The sequence below is a fragment of the Macrobrachium nipponense genome, chromosome 11 (genome assembly GCF_015104395.2).
Source record: "Macrobrachium nipponense isolate FS-2020 chromosome 11, ASM1510439v2, whole genome shotgun sequence".
Lineage (NCBI taxonomy): Eukaryota > Metazoa > Arthropoda > Malacostraca > Decapoda > Palaemonidae > Macrobrachium > Macrobrachium nipponense.
In genome coordinates this window covers 53,436,104-53,458,840 of record NC_061087.1, presented here as the reverse complement: position 1 = coordinate 53,458,840, position 22,737 = coordinate 53,436,104, and the positions used below count along the sequence as shown (strand labels likewise).

The following is a 22,737-nucleotide window of genomic DNA, read 5'->3' as shown; positions in this document are numbered from 1 at the left end:
GTTATTATATATTCTGTAGGAGTGCACTGGAGCCTTCTAAACTTTCTCTCCGCTGGAGCCACTTCCTCACCCATATTGTACGTTTTTCTGTCTTTTTCTTTTTCACAATTATTTCTAATTTGTTTGCCAAAACGACACCTACTACAGCATCAATTGCTACATCTTTGTCATTGGACATTTTGATGGCTACTGGCTACAAATACTTTCCCATCAAACTACTGTAGTGTCAACACTTACTTGCCGGATAAGTTAACATGTAGCTAGCACTAGCTGCTACTAAACTAGCCCCGTGTCAACGAGGCTTAATGTGAGAGGATTAATATTCATGGAATCAATATGAAACTAGTCCCCATAAGTTGGTTGTATATGTAGACTTGCTGTTAGGTGCCTTGATGGGGCAAGGTAAAGGTTAATACTCATGGACTTAGGTTAGGTTATGCCACAGTATGTAGGAATGATAATGACACTGCTCATAATTGCACAGATGGGAAGTCAAAGACTTATAGTGCCAGAGGATTTGGAGATTGGCACTCTGCATTGGTAGAGTGTGAGGCAAAGTAAAAGTGGAGCCATTATAAGGCATAGGATGAGTTCACAATTGGGAAAGTTACTGCAAAAATATTAAAATAAAAGATTAAATCATGTAGATATAAGAAGTATAAATAAAGGAAGAAACCGGCATGCTACTCTGGTTATAGGTGTCAGAATTCATTGTAAGGTAAAGTAAGGCACTCTGCCAGATTGGCACATATGAGGAAAGCTCAGTGGTTCTCTCAAGCTACCTGGAGGCTCTACACCTTTGACCCTTCTTTCTTGGTCGTCTTTTAGGTCGATGGTTTAATGATCCATGAGGAATTGGTGGAACAGAGTCTGAGGAAGGCATTGGAGTGCCGCCTATTCTGGCTGCTGTGGCAATTTGAGCAGGGGCAGTGCCTGTCATTGCTAATACTAGCTGTTGCAGCTCCTGAGTTCTACAGGCAGCTGAGACATGGCAGAATTCTCATTCAGGTACTTGTTGCCTGAAGGTCGGAAAAGAGAGGAGGAGGTATTGTGAGCATGAGAGGCAAGTTAAGGTGACCAACTCAGGCATGGGTTGTGAGGCCACGCCAAGTGATGAGCCTCTGCTATGGTCAGGGGAATCCGACTCTCTTACTGGCAATGGTAGAGGAGCCAAGCTGGGAGAAGAGAAGGGATATGGACTGGGATCTCTTGAAGGGAGATCTATGGTGTGGACTAGCACTGGCACTAAGGCAGGAGCAGGCAAAAGGACTGAATTCAGAATGAGTTCAACATTAGGGATGAACAGGGTGTGGCACTGCTCAGGGCACTTAAGTGGCCCTGGCACTAGAGCAGGGGCCTGGCACAGGAATCAGATTGGGAATTGGCTTGACGTTTGTGATGAATGGAGATTGGCACTGCTCAGGGCCCGTAAGTGACACTGTCAGAGGATTTGAAACAAATTTGGGATCTTCAGAAGGGAGAGCTATAGTGTGCTTTGGTACTGGCAAAAGAGCAGGGCCTGGCACAGGAATTAGATTTGTAAGGGTCTCATTATTCAGGACAGACGGAGCCTGGCACAGCTTAGGGTGCTTAAATGGAACTGACAGTGAGTTTAAGGCAGGTCTGTGAGGTCTATTTGTGCCTGATGGAGTCTTTGAGGTGTTAGGGGCCTTGGATCTTCTTAAATTAGGTAGGGAATGGAAATCCTTCCCCAGGAGGAGGTCATAGCCTCCAGGAATGTAGGCTACTACTGCAAGGGCGCTGATCTTGGTTGTATGAGGCCTGGTGTCAATTTAACATGATTGATACTTTCAATGGTGATGAGCTTATGTCGTTCACTGGTAGGGCCAGGGGGACTTTGTCTTTCCATATCAGAGATTTGTGCTCCAGTGTCATCAAATGTCTTGACCCGGCATGCTTGGAGGGTCAAACTTCTTGGCTATAGTTTTTTTGTGGCACTGCCCACGTGGAGGGATCTGGCTGGTTGTTGGTTACCCAAGAGCCGCCAGACAAGACTTGGTTGGGTGTGGTACCGTTGTGGGAACTGGTGAGGGTCTTTGGCGAAGCTTTGGCCTTCATAAAGCACTGTTCTATGAGGTGCCCGACCTTCTGACAATGGCTGCACACAGGCTTTCTTTGATGATGTCCATTTTTGGGCTGAGCTCTCCCAGAGGTATGAGAAGGGGGGCAAATCTCATGTCCCAAAGGTCTAGAGTGGGGATGGTATGTGTCCCAGCCCATCTGCCAAGTGACAGCACAAAGCAACCATCTTGGGAGCTTATTCACAAAGGTAGGTGGCGAAAGCAAGGGGATGCCAGGGTTGTAATACAGGAAGCCTTCAAGCTGGAAGTGTTTGATTATCTCCTCAAAGGTGGTGGTGCTTAGGGACTCCGGCCATTGTGCTAGAGCTCTGTTTTTAGAGTATGCCTATTTGGTCCAGGTTTGACTTGCTTCCTTGGGTTGCCCTCGCCAATGTTCTCCAGCCTTACTGATGACCTTTTGGACCTCTTCAAGATTCCTTCATTCATCTTGGGTAAGGAAGCAGAAGGTTGAGCAGGGACTGGGGAGAGGTCAGAGTGGGGTTCTCGGCTCTCTGTCGGGGGAGGACGAGCTTCTGGGCTCTCTGTAATTCCCTCTCCCTTCTTTCTTTGTCCCTTTCCTCTGTTTCCTTCTCCTTCTCCTGTGCTCCTTTCTCCTTCTCCTGCCTTTCTTTCTCCCTTTCGGCTTCTCTCACCTTCTTAGCCTCTACTCTTTGTCACTGACCCATGTTGTCAGTTCTGGGCCCTTCATTCCCAGTTGTTTCCCTGCCATGTTGAAGGTTTTGATTTCCTCGAGGGCAGCAGCCATATTACTGATGCATAGGGGGTGAAATTATTCCTCTAAAAGTCAGGTATAGCTTGAGCATGCCAGAAGTGGAACATAAGTAAAATGACACTCGGGTTTGGCAGGAGTGACTATGCAATGGAGTGGGCCAGTAAGTAGTGCCACAAGTAAATGGGAGTGCCCCTTTTGTTAGGTGGCACTAGGTAGTGCAGACTCGTCCCCATGGGGATAGAGGACCAGGGTTTGTGGTTTGTTCCATAGGACGAATTGTGGCACTTGGAATCAAACATGAGTATTTTAAGGTGTCTTTTGAGAGAACTGCCTCTGGTCTGTTTAAAGAATGCATGGGTTTGTTCATAGCGAGTAGGTTTTGGTTGTTCCAGAGAATGTAGGTTGTTCAAAAGAATGTGGTTTGTTAGAAAAAACAGGGTTGTTTGTTCTGAAGAATGAAGGTTTATTTCAGAAGAATGGGCTTGTTTGTTGAACATAGGTTTGTTTGAAAAGAACGTGTCTGTTTGTTAGGGTTGTTTGTTCCGAAGAATGTAGGCTTGTTCGAAAAGAACAGGTTTGTTTATCTGAAAAATGTAGGCTAGTTAAAAAAAGAACGAGTTTGTTTCACTTGTACACAGACAAATCCAGCTCTAGAGCAAGGTTAAAGGTGCTCCAAAGAACATAGGTTTGTTAGAAAAGAACGGTTTGTTTATTTCGAAGAGCATAGGTTTTTTTGAAAAGAATGGGTTTGTTTTACTTGCATATGGACAAAACCAACTATCGCACAAGGTTAAAGGTGTTTTGAAGAACATTGGACTTTTGTTTGAATAGACCGTAGGTTTAATTTGTTCTGGAGAACATAGGGTTGTTCATAAATAATGTTGGTTTAATTTGTTCCAAGGAATATAGGTTTGATTTGTTCCACAGAACATAGAGTCTCTCATATAGAACATAGGTTTGATTTGTTCTGGAGCATGTAGGGTTTTTCGAAAAGATTGTAGATTTGATTTGTTCTGGAAAATGTAGGGTTGTTTGAATAGAATTTAGGTTTGATTTGTTCCGGAGAACGTAAAGTTGTTTATATAGAATGAAGGCTTCATTTATTCTGGGGAATGTATGGTTGTTTGTAAAGAATGTAGGTTTGATTTGTTCCAGAGAACGTAGGTTAGTTCAAATAGAACGTATGTTTAATTTGTTCCGGAGAACGTAGGTTAGTTCAAATAAAACGTATGTTTGATTTGTTCCAGTGAACATAGTGTTGTTCAAATGGAATGTAGGTTTGATTTGTTCTGGAGAACATAGGTTTGTTTTGTTCTGGAGAACATAGGTTTGTTTGAACAGAACATAGGTTTGATTTGTTCTGGGAAATGTAGAGATGTTGCACTTGGTGTGTGGGCTCATTCTGTAGAATCGAGTGCAGAGTTTTTCAAGATTTTATTGGAGCCCTCAATACATGGTAGGTTTCAAGTAACTTGGAGTTTAGTTTGGTGAGAGACACGGGGTGGACGCAGTGCTGTAAAGGCTTACATGACAACGACCTGGGTTGTTTGTGAAGTACATACAGAGATGCGCTTGAAATAAGTAGGCTTAATTTTCATGAGAAAATAAGAAGGGAGTTGGGTTCTAAAGCTTATCATGCAATGGGTGTTTATCGTTGTAATCATGTGTGTGAAGAATTTTGTATTATGATAAAAGGTTGGCCTGACAAAAACATGTGGTCAGAAGGGTTCGTGAATTTGACTTTACTCTAAGAGGTTGTAAATGTGACCATACCTATACTCTGTTTTTTTCCATCTGTCCACCAGCGTGAGGTGTTTGCGTATGGTAACACTGCGTCCCGGGCTTTAGATGATTACATTCAGCTTACATTCAACAATAATAATAACCTTATTTCGAATATTAACGGTGTAATTCGCATACTGTAAATTATTAAAACACTTTTCAGTTGCAAATGTACACCCAGATATCCTTTTATTTACCTAAAACTTACACATAGAGTAACTATTTAAAGCCCAGGACGCAGTGTTACCATGCGAAAACACCACAGGCGGATGGACAGACGAAAAAAGAACAGAGTATAATTATGGTGATGTCATGAGATATATGGGAAGGATGCATATAGTGAAACTCCGGTCAACGTTTTTATGCGAAAACTGACACAAAAACATATATAACATAGAGCAAAATAAATTTTAATATTGTAACATCCTTTGTGTTTTTTAATTAAAAAAATGAACATGTATATATTTGCATGTATAAGAGTTAAAGTTAAAAAAGAACCTATTTGTATGCATATAGAATGCGACATTCCACAATATGTAATTACAATGCTGAATATAAATCAATGACTTCTTGACCAACTAAATATATAAGTTTATTTCGTGGTTAGTGCAAAGTCGTCAAATTTTGCAGGTGATTGTCATCTAGTACTTCTCATACTTCTAGTCAACTGCATATCACACTCTGAGTCTACCGTTAGATTACGGTGTACAAGGTACATCAATATTATAATCTTCATTTAACACAGATCTCTCATTAGCACCACTTGGGTTATTTTCACGCCCAATTTCGTTATCATCTCTATCTAAAGTGGCATGCTCTTGTTGACATGATTAGACTCATTGGTTTTCCTCAAATGTGCCCTGTTACATCTTATTATACTATTATCAGATGAAACATTATACCTCTCATCCAGCCGTTCTACTACAGTACTCTTATCCTAACTCTGTATACCCATTACCGTAGGTTTAATCATGATCACATCACCTTCATTTAATGGATCTAGATCCTTACTGCTTGTATTATTGTACACTGAACTTCTAAGATTACAATACCTCTTGTTTTGTTTCACATGTTCTGTACTAATTACCAGTGGAAGTAGTGTGCTTCTGCCTAAGCTGCGTTGTCCTGGACTAAAATCAGTACCTTGAGTTGGTGTGTTTCTGTAATCAACCATGGCTATATATGGATCTCTACCACTATCTATTGCCTTCTTAATCAATCTATTGGTCATTTTGACTGTGGATTCTGCTAATCCATTGGACCGTAAATGCTTAGGCCTAAGCTTGTTCTGTGTTCAAGATCCCATTCCTTTGTTAACTTATGAAAGTCTGTATTAGTGAACTGAGAACCAGTCACTTATGAGTAACTGAAGGGGACCCGTAACTTGCAAAGTGCAGCTTCAATTTATGAATCACACTGGATGCTTTGGTATTTTCTAACCTGTCAACTTCCCAAACATTACTATAATAATCAACAGTTACTATGAAAATTGTTCCCTAAGTTCAAAGAGTTCTACACCCACTTTTTCCCATGGCCTATCACTTAATTCATGAGGCATGCGGATCTCTTTTTGTTGCAAATTTTCACCTCGATATAAAATCTTTTAATTCAGCATTTATTGATGACCAAAATATGCACTCTCTTGCTCTGCGTAAGCATCCTTCTACATTTATGTGAGACAAGTATACTGCCTCTTTTATTTCCTTACATGAACTGAAAGGTACAATTATACATTCACCTAAAGATTAAGCCATCCTGCACAATAAACAGTTATCCCTAGTAGAGAAATGTGGAATCAAATTTGTTGGTATTTGATCCTTTGGCTCTGGTTACCCATACACAATTACATCACCCAACTGTTTCAAAGTTTCATCCTAGTAGCTTCATAAATTTGGTTTAATCGTTCCTCTTTAATGAGTAAGTATGAGACCTTGTTAATTGCTTCAAAATCACTACCACTTTTATTAAATGATAAGTAAGACCTAGACAATAAGTCAGCTACATGGATTTCTTTACCAAGTGTGTACTCTAGCTCAGTGTCATATTGTTGTGCACTTACAAGCATACGCTGTAGCCTCTCAGGAACTCTGTTCAAAGGTTTCTTATGGACAAGAGGTGTTTATGGTCTGAGAACACTTCAGTCCTGCGACTGTATGTTTATTGATGAAATTTCTTTAAGGCAAAGAAAACAGCTAGCAGTTCTTTTTCTAATTGTGCATAACGCCTTTCTGTTGATGTCAGTGCCCTACGATAGGGCTTCCATCCTGGTGTAGCACTGTGCCAAGTCCAGATTGACTTGCATCACATCACACTGAGTTTCAAGACTTAGAGAGAACAGGAGCCTTACTAACAAGGTCTTTTAGTTATTGAAATGCTAGCTTTTGTTCTCTCTATTCCCACATAACACCTTTCTTTGTTGAATTTCTTTTTAGCTCCAATACATCCGAAAGGCTCAGCAGAAATTTTGTGAAACAGCTACCCATCCCATTCAATCTGAGAACTTCTGTAGCTTTGGTTGGGACAGGAATCTTTATAATGAACTCAATCTTAGAAGGATCTGCTTTTAAACCACAAGCAGTAACTTTTTGACCAAGAAAAGTGATCTCAGTTCACTTTTATTCTATGCTTGTGACAGTGATCAAATAGCAATTTCACCATGGTCCATCATAGCATCTTTCTTAGATTCTCCGTTAATAAAGAAGAACATCATCTGCTATACATGTAATGCAAGGACGACATTTCCACCGAAATGTCAGTCCTCCCAATGTATATACCTCTTTTTACATATACCAAAATGTAGAGCAGTTTGCGGCCTTTCCGCCAATATATGTATAATAAATTTACACACTCTGTACGCTTAATTATATGTATATTTGTAGGTGCGAGAAAGCACAATCACAGCGGGGGTCCACTCCCTTTTTTTTTCGTATGTACGCGTGATGGACACTATAATTCCGTCTGCACAGCATCCTTATATATGTCCGTTTCTGACCCATAAACCAGTATGCATTTCTCCTAGTCTCAGTCTCCAGTCTTCACAATAACAGCAGCTAAGTCATCAAGAGCAAATTGAAGCTTTTTCTGTGAAAAATCTCACTACTTATTGCAAGACCAGATGGTAACTAGCCAGTAAAATCTCCCAAAAGGTGTTGGAAACGTTGTCAGCATGCTGGATTCGTGATCTATACAATGCCAATATCCATTACGCAAGTCAAAGCGTGAAAATATTGTGGCATTACTCATTTCAGGCAGAATATAATTTATAATGGGAAACGGGTGCAATTATCTTTCAAGAGTCAATTGTTGAGGGTCAATACATAGCCTAATATCCCCTGTTTTTTCCTATGCAACTACCATCTTGCTTGCCCATGGAGTGGGTTCCTCTGCCCTTTGGATGACCTTTTGCCTTTCTAAGTCTAACAACTTTTGTTTGACTTTTGTCTTCAAACTAATATGTACACGCCAAGTGGAAATTGCCACTGGTTTGACATTTTCATTAATAGTTAAATGAACATTGCCTGGTAGTTCACCAAGACCATCAGCAAAAACATAAGCATAATCAGAAAATACATCTGTAATAGAACAAATTCATTACACACACACACACACACACACATATATATATATATATATATATATATATATATATATATATATATATATATACACACATACATGCAGACACACAAACACACACACGGTGCTCCCTTTATTTCTGTTTCATCAAACACGTTAATTTATCTAAATTAATCTAAATCATATTAATTAAACTGTCATGGAAGAGCTTCTTACGGTGTAATGAAATATAAAGGAAAATGCTCTCTCGCGGTTTTTCCTCTCACATCAAGTCTGGTACCAATAAGCTGAATGACTGACAATGATCTTTCAATGGGTCTTCAAAGTTGAAGCCATAGATACAAAAGGGAGAGATTGGGCAGTCACGTGATTGTCGCATGCAAGTAAGGTGTCATGCTATGTGTTATAGGAAGCCTGTTGTTAATGTGTAACATGTGAGATTCAGGACTGATTTTTGTCAATTTTGTGCTTATGATTTCCTGATAAGAACAAAGAGCGAGACTGCTACCTTACTTAGGATAGAAACTGCAGAATGGATAAACAGCCAAACGATGGATCATGCATATGCAGCAAACATTTTCTGCCAAAGTACATTTTCAAGCCTCCGGGTGTGCATGAACTTAAGTTTCTGCAACAGACTTTGAAGTTCAAAATATGTAATGAAGCCACGATGTAGCTACCAAAGCAGTTTTAGTGTAATAAGAAGTAACCATGTTGCGGAGGATTTTCCCTCACCATGACATTAAGATACGAGAATAAGAATAATAATACTATTTGTATACATATACCCTTTTGTCAGTCTTCTTGCCTGGAGACACGGGTCGGAGAATGGTACTGTGTCATAATTGAAACGGTGGGTATGAAGACTAACGTTTACGCTGCCTGGAAAATAGGGTAGGCCTGTCCTACCTGCTATTCCTTGTGTGTATGGGTCTTACTACTGATGAGGCCAGGTGATGTCTTCCCACTGGGAGGAGTTGAAGTGCTGATTTCCATTTTAGGGGTATTTAAGAAAATTCCTGGTATTCAGCTTGTTTCTTTATTACTCATTACATCATGCCAAATTTCTCCCAGGCCTAGTCTCCTGGACTTGATTAATTTACCTAGTCTTCAGAACTCCTGGACTAGATCCCTGGATTAGATCCCTTGCAAGGGATAGATAATCATTTGTATTAACAATTTGGTAAAATAACCAGAATGAAAGGTGGACTGATTGACGCCCTTTTCACATGAAAGCATTCGTGATCTTACATGTGTTGTTAGTGTTACCAAAATGCAGACGAAAGATTCAGGGCAGCGCTCCCATACTCAAAGTGAGAAAAAACAAAACAAGGAACTGGCTACACTGCCACGCACTCGTGTTCACAACAAAAACGAAAACATTTTATAGTTAAAATCATTTTACAACAGTAAAGATATTAGAGGATGATGATGAATCAATTCCTAAATAAATCATTAATAATTAAAGTAATATTCTTCCCATTACAACCAGAAGGGGCAAGCCAGCATATACATCAGCTCTGGTAACGGGAAGGTTTATACAGCCATGCAAACTACGATATAAACTGAATATTAATTGTATCCCTATTAATATATATCAGATACAGTAAATTTTCAAATCCTGTAAAATGATCGTACAGCCTATTGAATACTGGCTGTTAGGTATCAGGCTATTAAACCTACTAAGGAATTCAAAGCAATGATTATATAATGAAGAAAGTTGGCAACTGTATATTCCATAATCCTACCTAATGTTTGCAAGTACCTAAGTTTGATAGTTTTGATATTCGTGACGTAAACACGATATGACATCAGTAGGCTCCGCCCATCCTCCTGATAGGCAGTAAGTCACTAACATAGCCTAGGCTTCAACAAATTCGATAATCGCCAGCAAGATATAGAATTTTCCCTGTGGTTGCAAGACTGCATTTGTACTACGGCTTGCTATTTGTATACAAGCAAGAAGACCTGTGGCAAGATGGGTAATGAGTAATAGTTACTTGGCAACAATCATCTCTTGCTGCAGCAAATAGAAGGGTATAGCCTAGTGCCGAAATCTGAGGTAAACAAACCAGATTGCCTTTTTGATTTCTGCCCTGAATAGCTGTAGATCTAACAAATGACCTATAGACTGGTTTATTATGTGAATGAATTACAGACATTGAATTATTTGCAAAGGAAAAACAATGGCAATATCAAGAAAGTGGAAGAATTCCAAGCTAAAAACATAGTCCCAAAAGGTTTGCTCATTTCCCCCAAATCCCCTATGTAGGCGGAGCTTTTGTACCTCCTTAATGAGTCAGAAGGTGAATTAAGTTAACGCGTTGAGCAGATACATACCTCTAAAGATACATACCTCTTAAAATACATCCCCTACGTAGTTACCCCAGATGGGAGGTGTTAAACTTCGTTGGTTTGGAAGTAAAAATTGTATCTCCATTATCAGTTGGCTTTTATTCACTGTAAGAGTGTATAATACAAGTTTACATGACGATAAAAATAAGCCATGCGTGAAGTTAGCTAACGGCTTCGAGAAGTTTCAACGACGTGCTAAGCATAAATAACAAACAGTGTACTATCAATAAGATAGAAGCAAATACTTTTGAAAAATAGAAATCACAAATTTATGTCAATATTCCGTTACGAAAATTACTAAAAATATTACTGAGCCGCGACCTGCAAATTAGACTTAAAGGAAAATGCAATTTTGCAACATGAATATTCATGACAGTATTTAGTGTCCATGAAAACGCAAGATGGCCTATAGGGCCTAGGGCTCAGTAGTCAGCCCTTCATGAAGGATAAGTGAACATGAACAACTAAATTTTGACAAGATTTTATTTAAAAATATAAATATCTACCCTTACAATAATTAAATGAAACAAAATACACAAGGCCTTAATTAGAAAATCATCGCTCACACAATGGCCACGTAGTCCTTAGGGGATCCGTGGTCGGTTAAATCTTGATGAACTACAAATCACCAAAAAAAAAATAATGACAGGGAACTATACTCACTTGAATTCTAATCACAACGACACTTTTGGTAAGCTTGACATAATTAACTTTAATCCTCAATCCAATTAGTTACAAAACATGGTAGCAATGATTTAGCTGGTAGCACTGGAACTATAAAAAACATGTCTTGCCTCTAGTACGGCCTGGAAGGGAAGGGCGAAACATCTTCGCATCCTGACACTACCATGTATGCATATGCAGTGATTAGTTGGACATTTTTGCAACTCATACATTACACAATCGCTCGTTAACATAATAATTCTGGCACAAAATACATGATGAAATGAAATATGGAAAAAAATTCCCCACGATTTATGTCAAAGGCAGACTTGAAAAAGACACAAAAAGGCAATACATATGAGAAAGAACCATTGGGTTTTGCTGCCCACTTTCTTCTTTGTAACTTCAGGTTCAGGACCACGGAAGATTTAAGTTGAGAGAAAATGGTGCACACATTTATTCACGACAGAAACCTCCGCAAAATAATGATAATAATAGTAATAATAATGCAATCAAAGGGATGATGACAAATCCTGCTCATCATCATTGATATCGCTGAAGCGTTGGATGGGTAGTGCTAAAGTCAACGATTGAACATGTCATCGGCAAGTGGGCAGGGCCACAGTGAGAAGTTTTCCTCTATCCTTATGTAAACTTCTCCTATCTGTGGGTGGAGCCTCATGACGTCCTAGGTTAACGTCACTATTGTGCTCAAAACCTGACCTGTTATTTTGATGGCTATGGCATAGGAAACTCACTTTTACTCTGATAAGTACCAGAACTATTGAACTTAGGTACAAAATAATTATTGCAAAAATTAGTCAGAGTTACAAAGTATAAACTTGCCAGCTTTCACCTTTAGCCAATGCTTTGATAAAAAGTCATTGCGAAAGAATTGCGTTCCATCGGCTCTGAATCCAATAGTAGGCTGTCAATAATATTATTATGCCTATGAATGAATCTCGTATGGGATGACAGCGTTGGAGATGACAATTATTTTATCATACTGTTGTTGAATTTTACTGCCTGTCAGTTTGACCCATGAATAAAGAATGATAATTAGTTCAGCTTCTACAGAGTAAAACTGTAAATTTATAGTGGAAAGAAAGGCACATTTTAAAGAGTACGAAGATTCACATTAGATTGCATGAGTTGCATCAATGTTTACATAATAATCAATCCATAGCAAAGGCGCCAGGCAGTGCACTTCACAAACTTAGTGGCTATCACTGACTGTCCAATCTATCCGTCTATATCTATGGTTGAAGCCCTCATTTTTTTTTGTACAAAATTGTAGCACACTGTAACATTTGCCATGTTACCCTCGTCCCCTCGGCCGCCCCCCGCCCCTGCCTTGCATTACATAATACTTGAAAGACTCCTTAACCGGATATTTAGTTACCTGCCTACATTTGTCTCTCTCTGTCATGCATTATGATGACAGGTATAGGGAAGTTTGCCTGTTGGGTCCGCAAAGTGCAGTTTACCAATTTGACTCTCACTGAATTTGTTAACGAAGCGACAACGTAGTCGGAATTTTGGCTACGGCAGTAGCGAGCTCGTCAGCAAGCGAAGAGGTGCTCTGCTTTAAGGAGTAGTGGGGCAGTGTAAGGACGTGGTCCGGTAGCCCTTGAGTAAACTGAAAGAATCCCAAGGTAATCTTCGTGATATTGACCGTTAGGTCAAGTGTTTATTCTATATTGTATATAGAACATTTGTATATTTATTGATGCTTATTTTACACAAGTAATTGTTTTGTTTTAGGAATGGGCAGCAAATACCGTAATACCATGGGTATTCTTTTAGGTATTTGTGTTAAATTTGGTGTTAAAAATTTATGGAATATGACTTTTAAAGTATTGTGGTTTTGTGTTGATACTTTAATTTTGGTGTAATTAGTGTTGTCATTGTAAGAGGCTTTTCTTTTGCTTTTCTTTTAGGTGTTGACCGCAAGTTACGTACCGACTATTTTGTCCTTGTCTATTCAATTGCTTTATACGTTGTTGTGTGTTAATGTAGTAAGTTACGATTGTTGATTAGTTTGCATTTAATTATTAGGTAGCTATTATTTTGGTTTATGTTCAATGTCAAGTTTTTATAATAAATATATTTTTTAAAGAAATTGGTTTCCTTTCTGCAATATTAACCATTGTCGTGTGTATGAACCTTTTATGAAGGGAACGGTCTCCTTTACCCTAGTGAATTAAACCATAACAAGCTTTAACTATAAAATTCACGTGACACACTCCCACACCTATGAGAATCCTGATCAGTGAACATTTCATTGGTTTCAGGACAACTGCTATAGAGGAGATGGAAATCTGTCAGAGACTGATTCAGGAGGGAGCTGAAGGCACAGAGGGGCAAGTCAGGAGATGGTGGTTCAAACAGGAAATGCATGTAGTACTTCGATCATCTTTTATTTCTGACAAGTAGGTACTCTAGACGAGCGACCAACCTACAGTAATTATTCATCATCACAATGTGACCAGGATGAGGTACTTGAAGTAACCAGTGAAGTTATGAAGTTACCCACACAAAATTAGAAATCATTGCGAGGTCCCAACTAAAAGCACAGAAAAATTATGAAGAAATGATTGAAGGCACGGGAAGGTATTGATGAATATAATTCTTTTCTGATGTCACTGCTCCCAAAATTTAAGAAATTTAGTGATTATCAAAGGTTTGATGTACAAATAGAAATTCTTAAAATCATGAATATCATGGTACTGATGATGGTTATGGGTCGAAGCAATGCCTTTACAACGGCGCACTATCCCTTCCACTCACACTTTCATCCTGAAAACAACTCCACCATATTTTTCTCCCCACACCCAGGGTCATTCAAGTCATCAAGGTCAAATATCTATGCAACACCAGCTTTGTGAAAGCAATCTCTCGAACCAAGACTTTTTACATACCCAAGGTTTGGTTCATGATCTAAGTTATCCAAAGCTAAATCGCGGGTGTACACCGACTGCATTGAATAGTCATGTATGTATGTCATCTCCAGTATCAGAAACATCTGAAACGTGTTTGAAACTATCGTAATTGGTTTTGAATATTCAGTGATTTATTTGCAAGAAACGATGGATCCAGTTGTTTTGTTTATTTACTCAAAAAAAAGAGAATTTAAGTTATTTTTGTTGCGTATGACTGTTCATCAAGCAAAATCAGTGCAAGATGGTGATAGTATTTTTTTTCTATCCATTATGGTGTGTATTGAATTTAAACTAGATATAATTATACTGTATGAAATTTATATTTAAATTTATCACATGTATGATTTGATGTAACGTTTAAGTAACTTCCAGATTAATGCTGAATTATGTATTAATAAGAACATACAAAACACACTATGCATTTGGGATTTTGGTTACCTTAAAGTTACTTCAAATCTTTCTTCTTTCGGCACACATTTTCTCATGTCCGTTTCCTGACGAGATGTTATAGGTCCAATTATTTTTATCAGATTATTAAGTGTTTCTTCACGCATCCTGAAGTAGGTGTAAAAATTTTCAGGATAAGACTGAAGGTCTTCAAATATGGGAAACTTTCCCTAAAGCATTCTTTGGCTACTTAGCAGGTGTATACCCAGTACCTTCCTATCTGTGGGAAATTTGTTTCGCTCAGTGGGAAGATCGAAGGAATATACTCTACAAAATTACAAGGGTAATTCCTTCCACTGAGTGTTCTCTGGTAGTAATTTAGTAAATGGTATAAAACGGGCTGTTAAGCACACAATTCTTCCGTGCGCCTAACGTGTTTTCAGACTTGTGCCAGAAAATCCAAAGGATTAATAATTGCTTGGTAAGCTTAAGTAGGCTAGTTAAATTCCGGTAAAAGTAATTCAGGTAAATGCAATTTATCTAAATAGGACTATGAATAAATCAAACCAAGGCCATAAAATTCCCAGGGTAGTTCAGTTTGGTCCCAGAATTCTATTAAGTTCCGACCCGGTTAAAGTAAAATTAAAGTAAACTAATCCCGAATAGTAATGCTAAGTAAACAGACAGACCTAATTTCGACTAAATTTATTACTACGCCCATATAATTATATAAGCCTTTGTAAAATTATTCAATCTGAGTCTATGCCTAATTAATTCTCACAAACTCCAATATTACAATAGCCTAACTATGTAAAAGGGCTTAAAATTTAGTCAAGGTAAAGAAAACCGTGTATTACGTCTTGAATAAGTAAGTTAAGTTAAATACGTAAGTTAAACGTTAAAAGACGAAACCGCTTCCTACCGAAAAGTCCGTTGGCTCAAATCAGCCGTCCAATAATGGCGGTCTAGTCTTTGTGGAAAATTAGTATTTTGACCTACCTTCAAGTTAACCCAGTTTGGACACACACCTCTTAATTCACGTGTAAACTAAAAACAAATCCTATATATTTAATCAGCAAACCCAGCGACCTCTAATCGCATTCGTGGAAATAAATTGGTACGTTGATAAGAAATGTTATTCCACTTACCGAATTTTCCGTCGACCGATCAGTGACGAAGGCTGTTAAAAGTTTTGGTTGCAGATAAGGATTTCGGATAGGATGAGGTTTTAGGATAGGTACAAAACAGGAAAGGAGATCATACAAACCAATTATTTAAAGGGTTATGAATTTCTAAAACCCTACACTACGTAAATTAAACTTAAAGGGCGAAGTCGCCGACCTAGTTGTCGCCTTCTTCGCTCGCCGTCTGTTTGAACAAGGCCCAAAAAACCCGCGCGACCTAAGCCTACCCCTTGAAAAGGCCTATGTCAGGTCAATGGTTCTTATCACTCCCCAAATCAATTAAATAATTTCTTAAATAATTTGAAGGGACAGTTAAATCTATTTATTAAATCTATCTATCAAATATTTTAAATGCTAAGTAAAGTTAATCAAGTTATTCAAAATATAATAATAATTTTTCTGCAGAGCTTATACTAAAGAAAATGGGGTATAGTTACTTTGTAGCTCTTAGCAGTGACTTCGTTAAAGGTTAGAAAATGTATATGTACAAATAAATTTACAACATCCTCCCGGGGGAGATAACACAAAACACACAGTTTTGTGTTAGGTTAAACAGCTTCATCATTAATCAACTGCTGTAAGAATCGCCTCGAGTTGGTGGCGGCTCTTCTCTTCGGTCTCTCTTCTGCTTGATAGCCTTCAGAATTTTGACTGTCTCCTAAACTTTTCTCCGCAGCTTCTACAGTATACATATCGTCTGGCTTAGAGACCTCCAGCGGGTAAAGTTTGTCAACTGACCTAGTTGTCTCTCCATTGCTGGTCTGTAGCTTCACAACTCTGACCAGTCCATCAGAGCTGGGCATCAGCTGAATGACCCTTGCCAATTTCCACATGCAACGAGGGGTGTCATTATGTACTAACACCACATCTCCTACTTTAATCTTGGTTTGGAACGGTTGGGTTGGATCCCCGTTGAAATAGTGTCTATCTCTCAGGGACTGCAAGTATTCCTTCACCCACTGTTCTTGGAATGCATGTATTACCTGAGATACAAACTTGAATCTCTCATTACATTGTTTGTGGTCAAGCTCAAAATCTGGGTCATTCAGGTAGTCCCGGTCTATGGTAGTGGGTAACGAGTTTAACCGGTAGCCATACAACAGGTGAGAAGGGGTAAGGGCATCGACGGTATCTGGAGATATAGCATCCACATATGTAAGAGGTCTATTGTTAATACGACGCTCTATCTCAGTGACAATTGTATTCAGTTCGTCAGAATTAATCCTCTTCTTGAATATAGCTTTCTTTAGTGCTGATTTCACACTGCCAACCATCCTCTCATAGAAGCCTCCTTGATGGGGTGCCCTAGGTGTGATGAATGTCCATTTACAATTTTCCCTAGTCAGTGTGGACTGTACGTCAGTGTCATCATACAAGGACTGGATCAAGGAAGAACCAGTTTTGAAGTTAGTGGCATTGTCAGAAATCATTCGACGAGGGCAAGATCTTCGTGCAGTGAATCGCCTGAAGGAATTGAGAAAAGCAGTGCTGGTTAAGTCTTTTACCACTTCCAGGTGACAAGCTCGTGTTGAGGTACAAGTGAATACGACTATGTAAACCTTGTCTAGTTCTTTAGTGGCTGGATTGCAGATAAGAATTTGTCCAGTCAAATCTACTCCGGTCACCTCAAATGGCCGGAGACTGTTCACTCTGCAAGCCGGTAGAGGTGGCGGAGGAGGCCTGCGCAATGCAGGTCCTTCCAGACGGCTACATAGGTGACACTTCGTTTTCATCTTCTTGACACACTGTCTCAGTCTTGGTATCCAGTATTCTTCTCTCACCTTGCAAATTGTCTTGAACGCCTGCATGAAGAACATTTTCATGTGCTTGAATGACTATAAGTCCAGTCAAAGGAGAATTTGGAGGTAAAAGCAGAGGAAATTTACTGCTATATGGAAGGTGGTCCGCATTTTGTAGTCTCCCAGTGCATCAAAAGTCCATTCTCATCCAGGAACAAGCCTGGGCTTTTAATTCTGGCTGGAATTTTGTGGGAATTCTTGTTAAGGTATGACAACTCCTCTGGGAAATACTGACTCTGTGTGAAGCCAATAAGAATTCGTAATGCTTCTGAGTTCTGTACTTCGACATTTTCAGAGTTTGCGGGTCCAGAGTTCTTAGTTTTACGATTCCCAATGGTACGTTTAAGGAGCCTAGTGAACTTAATTACTAGCTTAGTGACATTTATAAGTTTAGGAAGGGAAGCGAACCTATGGATCTCTATGGGACAAGTAGCTTCTTCACTGACAACTGTAGTTAAAACTTCTTCAGGTGTTTCAGGTGGGTAGCATGTAGATACATCTGCCTGCTCTGGCCACATCTCTGGGTTCGGGAGCCAACTTGGGCCATGGAACCAAATTTGACTTTTCTTAAACTGCCGCATGGAAATTCCTCTAGAGACAAGGTCTGCTGGGTTTTCTTCACCAGGTACATAGAGGTACTTCACTTCAGTGACCTGACTTATCTCATTCACCCTGTTGCGGACATAGATGTTTTTAGATTTGTTGTTCTGAATCCAGTGTAGGGCAACTTTACTGTCAGACCATATGACAGTGTCAGTAATCTTGACACCATCGGTAGTGAAAACGGTTCTGAGGTAGTCAGCTATTTTGACTGCACTATAGTTGGCAGTCAGCTCAAGTTGTGGTATGCTTTTCTTTTTGAGAGGGGCGACTCTTGCTTTAGAGAAAATTAGGTTCGCACCTGCGTGTTGGTCCATCAAATAGGCTGCAGCCCCATAGGCCTTTTCACTAGCATCACAGAATACGTGAAGAGAGTAGTTGGTCCCTCTGTTGGCTGTAAAGCGTGGGAATTCCTGGTATGCTATGTTCTCGAGGTCTTTCTTGATCTTCGACCACTCTTCTTGAAGTTCTGGTGGCAAAACATCATCCCACCTTTTAGATAGTTTCCAGATCTTTTGCATAAGAACTTTGGCTCGTACAATTATGGGAGCAAACAATCCTAGAGGGTCAAATACTTTTGAAAGGTTGCTCAAAAGTAGCCGTTTGGTAAGCGGAGCTTCCTCAAAGGTAGGGGGTTTTATGCTTAAGTGGTCAGTCTTGTAGTTCCAATGAAGTCCTAGAACTTTGACAAGATCTGAGCCTTCTGTTGTTCCATCACCTTCTTGTTTTACCATTTCGTTGAAGGTTGGGTCATTACTGATCCATTCTCTTAAAGGCATTCCGGCATCTGACAGGACTTCCTTTGCAACCTTGTAAAGGCTGTAGAGGCTGACTGTTGTTGGTAAGGAACCAATTAAGTTGTCCACATAAAATTTGGTCATGAGGAAACTAACTTCAGGTGAAGTGGGGTAGGTTTCAAAGTGATGTTGCAAGGTTGACTGGAGTAAAAAAGGCGAGCAGGTGGCTCCAAAGAGAACTGATCTAAACCTATAGGCTTGAAGGTCCTTTTCATTGTTAAGATCTTTTAGCCAAATGAAACGTGTATAATCACGATCCCTAGGTTGGAGACCTACCCGTAAGAAGGCTTTGCTGATGTCTGCCGATACCGCAAATGGGTCGAGACGGAATTTCAACAACAAGTCGGTTAAATGACTAGTCAAGGATGGGCCAGAGTATAAGCAATCATTCAGGCTAGGGGCCTGCTTGTCCATCCGGGCACTTGCATCAAATACAATGCGAATGGGCGTTGTTGTTGAATCCTTAATCACAGGTAAATGGGGTAAATAATGGACATTTGTCCGGTTTTGGTCTTCTTCTGGCACTGTTTCAATGAAGCCGAGAGACAGTTGTTCTTTGATGATCTGGTCATAAATTTCCAGATACTGATTAGTTTGTTTCAGCTTGTGAATAGTACTGTTCAGTCTTTTCCTCGAGAGTGCTAAGTTGGTAGGGAGTTGTTTCTTATCGACTTTCCAGGGGAGAGATACCTCATATCGTCCTTTAACCATATTGATGGAATTCTTGAATTCTTCCAGTACAAATTTATCCTCCGGTGACATATCTTGATCAACAATTCCGACTGATTCTAGAGTCCAAAGCTGTTGGATGGGGTCTTCAGCAAATTTGCTATCAGACATCTCAAGTGGTATCTCTAGAGCAGCTTTGGAAGGTTCATCAACTGCTAGTCTCATTACAGTTACAGAATGAGCACTGATAGGGGTCATTACTAGGCAGTTTACCAGCGACCAGATATCCTAAGGAGACTCAATCAGGTTCACTCTGTTTGCTTGTGGAGAATGGATAAAGTCAAAGTAGTGATCTATGCCAACAAGCAGTTTCACCTGGTCAATCTGACTACTTGACAAGTTAGGATCAGCTAGGGTGACATTCTGGCTCTTCAGTTCAGACACTATCTTACAGAGTCCACGAGGCCTAGCACTCTGAGGTAGTTTAGGTACGACAATAGCCTTTAAAGTTACAAGGCTGTCATCGTTTACCCTGACAGGTACAGTGACCGTACTATATTCTCTAGGTTCTTTGGTATCCCAGAACCCACTGATGCTCAGCTGGACAGGGTTGTCTCGTACAAGTTTACACTCTTCCACTGCCTCTTGTGTGATGAAGGTGCGTTGCGCCCCAGAATCAAACAGTGATCTAAGTTCCTTGGTGTTGCCTGTGGGCGGACACACCACTTTCATTAAGGCGGTAGGGAGAATTCCACTTGTTTGTGACTTTAAGTCTTTGTCACTGTCATTGTCTCCACAATAGTTCACAGCAGAGACCTCAGTTGAGGAGTCAGGGCACAATGCTGAATGGTGTAGTCCAGTTTTACATGACAGACATTTGTGGAACTTCACAAGACAATCGGTTGTCTTATGGTTAGGTGAAGTGCATTTCACACAACGATTTTTTGCGGTAAGTCTTGAAATGCGCTCTTGCGTGGTCTTGTAAATGTCACACTGGTAGGCTTTGTGTTCTGGTCTATCACAGAATACACAACTTTGAGTTCTAGCGGTCTTATTAGGCTGTCCTGGAGTGACAGAAATACTCAGATTCGTAACTTCGTTTTTCTTAGGGGTGTAAGAACTAACCTGAGTTTTGGTCTGATTACCTGGTCTATTGGAACTTTGGTTAGGCTTGGGTTTTCTATGGGAGTAATCCTTGCTCTTATCCCTGGGTTCAAAATCCAAGGAAGACAAGGTCAGGATTATCTTTCCTAGCCCCTCTCTAATATCTAGGAGTGAGGGGTAGTCCTGTCCACACTTGTTTTGGATTTGTTCTTTCACCTTGCCAGGTAGTTTTTGAAAAACTAGAGGTCCAAGCGTCCAGGTACAGTGATCCGAATTAGGTTTGTTTCTTTCTATGCCTCTAACATATTGTTCAAGTTTAGTCCAGAAGCCACGTAGTGAATCCAGGTCTGCAGAAGGTTTAGGCAGGCCTGCTAGTTGACAAATTAGAGATGAGATTATTTTCTCTGGATTAGCATAAGTTTTCTTCAACAGGTCAATGGCGTCTAAATAGTTTTCATTCGTGACAAGAATATTTCTAATCAGAGTTAGAGCTTCACCCTTCAAACATCCCTTCAGGTAATTAAATTTGTCAACAGCTCTCAAGTCTGGACGAGAGTGAACGTTAGACTCGAAAACATCCCAAAAAGGGGGCCATTCTCCATCGGTCCCTTCAAATTCTGGTAGTGATAAAGACGGCAACTTAACCTTATGCCATGGCCTAAACTCTGTTGCAATACTCCTCTGGGGTTTGGCTTCCATGCAAATGATTTTTAGTTTCTCCAAAACTTCAGTGCTCTCTGTGATGACTTGGTTGGCATGACACCGCTTTGTAGTGAGCTGTGTTCTATCAGGGTCTTGCTCAGAGAACCCTTCTTCTCCAAGTTGAACTAAGTACTTAAAGTTGAGTTCTTCATACTTCTTTATTTGAGACTCTAGCCTAAGACGATATGTCTCCAAGGTCGAGGACTCAACATCACTTGCCCTTTGAATCAAGTCCACAGCAGTTGTGCATAAATCCTTGCAGTTTTCCTCATAAAGTCGGAGGGAATATGCTAATTGTGTCGCAGACATTTTATGAGTTTAAAAGGTAACAAGACAAAAAAATCCCTGGACAACAACACAGGCCTTAAACATACCCGCTGGGGATGCCAATCTTCCTTTGTGGGAAATTTGTTTCGCTCAGTGGGAAGATCGAAGGAATATACTCTACAAAATTACAAGGGTAATTCCTTCCACTGAGTGTTCTCTGGTAGTAATTTAGTAAATGGTATAAAACGGGCTGTTAAGCACACAATTCTTCCGTGCGCCTAACGTGTTTTCAGACTTGTGCCAGAAAATCCAAAGGATAATAATGCGTGGTAAGTTAAGTAGGATAGTTAATTCCGTAAAAGTAATTCAGGTAAATGCAATTTATCTAAATAGGACTATGAATAAATCAAACCAAGGCCATAAAATTCCCAGGGTAGTTCAGTTTGGTCCCAGAATTCTATTAAGTTCCGACCCGGTTAAAGTAAAATTAAAGTAAACTAATCCCGAATAGTAATGCTAAGTAAACAGACAGACCTAATTTCGACTAAATTTATTACTACGCCCATATAATTATATAAGCCTTTGTAAAATTATTCAATCTGAGTCTATGCCTAATTAATTCTCACAAACTCCAATATTACAATAGCCTAACTATGTAAAAGGGCTTAAAATTTAGTCAAGGTAAAGAAAACCGTGTATTACGTCTTGAATAAGTAAGTTAAGTTAAATACGTAAGTTAAACGTTAAAAGACGAAACCGCTTCCTACCGAAAAGTCCGTTGGCTCAAATCAGCCGTCCAATAATGGCGGTCTAGTCTTTGTGGAAAATTAGTATTTTGACCTACCTTCAAGTTAACCCAGTTTGGACACACACCTCTTAATTCATGTGTAAACACTAAAAACAATAATCCTATATATTTAATCAGCAAACCCAGCGACCTCTAATCGCATTCGTGGAAATAAATTGGTACGTTGATAAGAAATGTTATTCCACTTACCGAATTTTCCGTCGACCGATCAGTGACGAAGGCTGTTAAAAGTTTTGGTTGCAGGTAAGGATTTCGGATAGGATGAGGTTTTAGGATAGGTACAAAACA

General features: G+C 39.6%; 3 protein-coding genes across 3 annotated transcripts; all 3 read right to left on the bottom strand.

Annotated features, from left to right (window-relative positions):
• Positions 1-16,251: 16,251 nt before the first annotated feature.
• On the bottom strand, positions 16,252-17,520 carry LOC135208730 (uncharacterized). Its single transcript, XM_064241226.1, has one exon. It carries the CDS (start codon positions 17,518-17,520, stop codon positions 16,252-16,254), a length of 1,269 nt encoding a protein of 422 aa, XP_064097296.1.
• Positions 17,521-17,591: 71 nt separating this feature from the next.
• On the bottom strand, positions 17,592-19,826 carry LOC135208723 (uncharacterized). Its single transcript, XM_064241215.1, has one exon. It carries the CDS (start codon positions 19,824-19,826, stop codon positions 17,592-17,594), a length of 2,235 nt encoding a protein of 744 aa, XP_064097285.1.
• A 30-nt stretch (positions 19,827-19,856) lies between these two features.
• On the bottom strand, positions 19,857-21,683 carry LOC135208718 (uncharacterized). The gene has a single exon (XM_064241200.1). It carries the CDS (start codon positions 21,681-21,683, stop codon positions 19,857-19,859), a length of 1,827 nt encoding a protein of 608 aa, XP_064097270.1.
• Positions 21,684-22,737: the final 1,054 nt, after the last annotated feature.

What these genes read in the sequence shown, in the direction of transcription:
- LOC135208730 (XM_064241226.1), bottom strand. Translation starts at nt 17,520, where the DNA reads ATGTTCTTCATGCAGGCGTTCAAGACAATTTGCAAGGTGAGAGAAGAA.
- LOC135208723 (XM_064241215.1), bottom strand. Translation starts at nt 19,826, where the DNA reads ATGACCCCTATCAGTGCTCATTCTGTAACTGTAATGAGACTAGCAGTT.
- LOC135208718 (XM_064241200.1), bottom strand. Translation starts at nt 21,683, where the DNA reads ATGTCTGCGACACAATTAGCATATTCCCTCCGACTTTATGAGGAAAAC.